Source organism: Gavialis gangeticus, unplaced genomic scaffold (assembly GCF_001723915.1).
Source record: "Gavialis gangeticus isolate Ggan-Ray unplaced genomic scaffold, GavGan_comp1, whole genome shotgun sequence".
Lineage (NCBI taxonomy): Eukaryota > Metazoa > Chordata > Crocodylia > Gavialidae > Gavialis > Gavialis gangeticus.
In genome coordinates this window covers 71724478-71727420 of record NW_017728993.1, presented here as the reverse complement: position 1 = coordinate 71727420, position 2943 = coordinate 71724478, and the positions used below count along the sequence as shown (strand labels likewise).

The window sequence follows — 2943 nt, the reverse complement described above, 5'->3', positions numbered from 1 at the left end:
CCATCACATCTTATTTACTAGAAGTCTGTGTTTAACAGCCACACCAACAGCGGAAAGAGAAAGAGAAAGACTGTTGGATTCAAAACAAAACAAAACAAACCCCAAAAGCAGATTCAATAACCAGATGCTAGTAGTGACACTAAGCAACTATGGGACAAGAGGTAAATAGTGCAATAAGTTAATGATGGGAGGCCTTAATGGACTAGTGATGTTGATCATCTTTATTAACAAGGAAGGATGGGCCCAACTATGAGAAAGGTGACGAATTTTACAGACAATTTCATTACTTGTCCTGACTTGCCTAAATGGAGACTGAGGCACAGAAGAGCCTAACACCATTGGGTGAAGGGAAGCAGCCTGACAGCAGATAAAAATCTGGGTTGACAAGTCAGGCACACGAGGAAAAATAAGTTTGCTTAGTTTAAGTGCTGCAGGCTTTTCTGTCAACGCTAACTGCATAGGAAGGGAACACAACCATCCTTGTGGACTGCTCAGTGCAACCCCCCCCCCCCAAACCAAACAAAAAAAAACATCTCTCCTCAGTAAGCAGCAGTAGTAAAAAGAAAGCTAATCCAGTGATGAAATGCATCAATAGTATTGCCCCATCTCAGAAGGGATATAGGAGAAAGAAGTGGAAATACAGCTGAGAAGTAGGGTGGGGGAAGAGGGAGTGAGGAAGTGGTGCAGAGAAACTGAGAAATCAAGGACTGTTAATGGGCAGATCAGGAACTTGGGAGCCAGAGTAACCCAAAATAGGGAAGGGTAGATATGGGTCTGTATGTTCCCACTTTCTCTCTCGCATAGTGCACAGACAAGGGGCATCCTTGTAAACTGTAAGGCAATTATTTTTAAAAAGGGTATTTCATCAAAAGCACAGCATATAATTAATCGGTGGAATTCACTGGTAACACCTCAACAGGCATCAAAGGATGAGGAAAACAGACACTTCCGTTTTAGGGCATAAACTGGAGTTAGGTAAGAATTTTCCTCTTAAGGGACAGATGTGATGCCTTCCTAAGCACCTGGTAATGGCCAGGAAAACATTATATGGCTACTGGTCCTATCAGGTAGGGCATTTCATACCACCACATTGGTTTAATATCGACTCACAAAACAGGGCAATACAGAAAGTCCCCAGGCTTATGTCCTACAGCTACCTTGATGCTCCTTTTCCACCCTCGTCCCATCCCAAATCAAACTGCTTATGGAGATCAGCTTAGGATCATGGAGTACAACACAGAGTAATTCAAAATAGGTAGGAGAAACTGCTTGCGCAGCTGCGAGCCACACCTGGTTCCCCTCCTTGAAGCTAAGCCCAAAGTCAATGAGTTTAAAGCACTCCTCCTCCGCACTCCACAGAATGTTGCGTGGCTTGAGATCTGCATGCACATAGCCTTTATGGTGAAGGAAAGCCAGGGCTTCGAGGACATCTCGGGCGCAGTGCTGGATCATCCACATGGAGCAGCCCTGATTGCTGGAGTGAAGGAGCAGCTCTGAAACGCTGATATCCAGCAGCTCCAGCAGGAGGCAGCGTGAAGGCCCATTGGCAGAGAAGTGGTTGGTGAACACACCATACAGCGTCACTGGAATCAGAAGCAATCCAAGAGCTTGGTGAGGTTGATGCAACTTGTGGCCCCGCTGCACTCCTCCTCCTCCTCCTCCTCCTCTAAGATGCTGGGGGAGTATATGCAAGACCCTGGCCTCAAGCATATTTTAAGATGCTTATTGCTTAGCCACTGATTTATAAATTAGGACTTCTTGCTGAAGCAACAGCGTCATCAGTTACTGTCCATGCTTCCCATGGGTCACAACCCACCTGAACTTGTGCTGCTGCCTCTGGGCTGCTGGGAACAGCATGTCTGCTTGGTTAAGGCCCTGGGCTACGGATAGCTGGCCTGAATTTCCAATGCACACTAACTCCTGCTGCGACCTTGGGCAAATCACTCCATTTATCCTGTGCCACGTCCCACCCTCATTTAGACTGGGTTTCACAGACTACAAGATGCATCTTTCAGCACATTTCCATGCAAGGCCCTGCTCTCCATCGAGTCTCTTAAGTACAGGAAATATTTCAGTCTGCAACATCAGTATGTGAGATGCAACCCGTGAGAAAGGTAGTTCTTCCAAACATGGCCTGGAAAGAGCAAACTGTCCTTATTACCAGCTACCATAACTGGCCTCCAGCCTCCTCACTACACAGAAAGCTCTGGAGGCCTGTAGGAACAGGGCCCAGGGTGGAACACCCTACCTGGATGCCTCTGGCAGCGGTGGCAGGGAAGAAAAAGTCTTCCAGCTGGGGAACCAGCACAACCAGAGAAGCAGCATCATGGGCAAGCAACAAAGCAAAACAGGTCTGGAGTATGGTGAAGGCTGCATAGTCCACCAGAACACCTACCCAGGACATGCTCTGTACTTTACTCACTGCATTGCCCAAGGGAGTGGACACTGTAGTGACTACATGGCTGAGATATGACTACGTATGGGCAAAGGGGGGTCACAAGAACTGCTTCAGCATGTGATGTTCCTCAGCACTCCACCCTCTAAGGCCCTTATCATTCCCACCCTGGCTGCAGGCCCCTGTCTGCAGGAGACTGTAGGGTAAGATGTATTCCCAGGTCCCCAGAGACCAGCACTAGCATGTCCCCAGACAAAGTTTCCTCCATTTCTCAGGCCAACTCTCCTCAGGCCCTAGCAGGTCAAATGTTAGACTCTGCATGAGCTGCAAGGCAGATGCAGCTCCCATAGCCAAGCCCACACAGTAGCAAGGCCCCACACAGCTCCAGCCAGGTCCAAATCCAGCTCAGCTAAGCTAGTGGAAGTTTACCCTCACGTTCCCCAACTTGGCCCTTAGAAGACCAACTGCCCCACTCTGGTAAGAGAAGGGATACAAGGTTACCCTGGAAATGAATTTATACTACTATCACCACCTCCAAGGGTTTTCCC

The 2943-nt window shown here is 48.2% G+C and overlaps 1 protein-coding gene across 1 annotated transcript in view; it reads right to left on the bottom strand.

Moving 5' to 3' along the window:
* Positions 1-1725, bottom strand: part of UHMK1 (U2AF homology motif kinase 1) — a 21221-nt gene extending 19496 nt beyond the window's left edge. Inside the window, exon 1 of the mRNA XM_019502002.1 lies at positions 1291-1725. Within this exon, the coding sequence (XP_019357547.1) occupies positions 1291-1710 (420 nt within the window). The 5' untranslated portion in view covers positions 1711-1725. The remainder of the gene's footprint in view (positions 1-1290) is intronic.
* Between the last annotated feature and the right edge of the window lie 1218 nt (positions 1726-2943).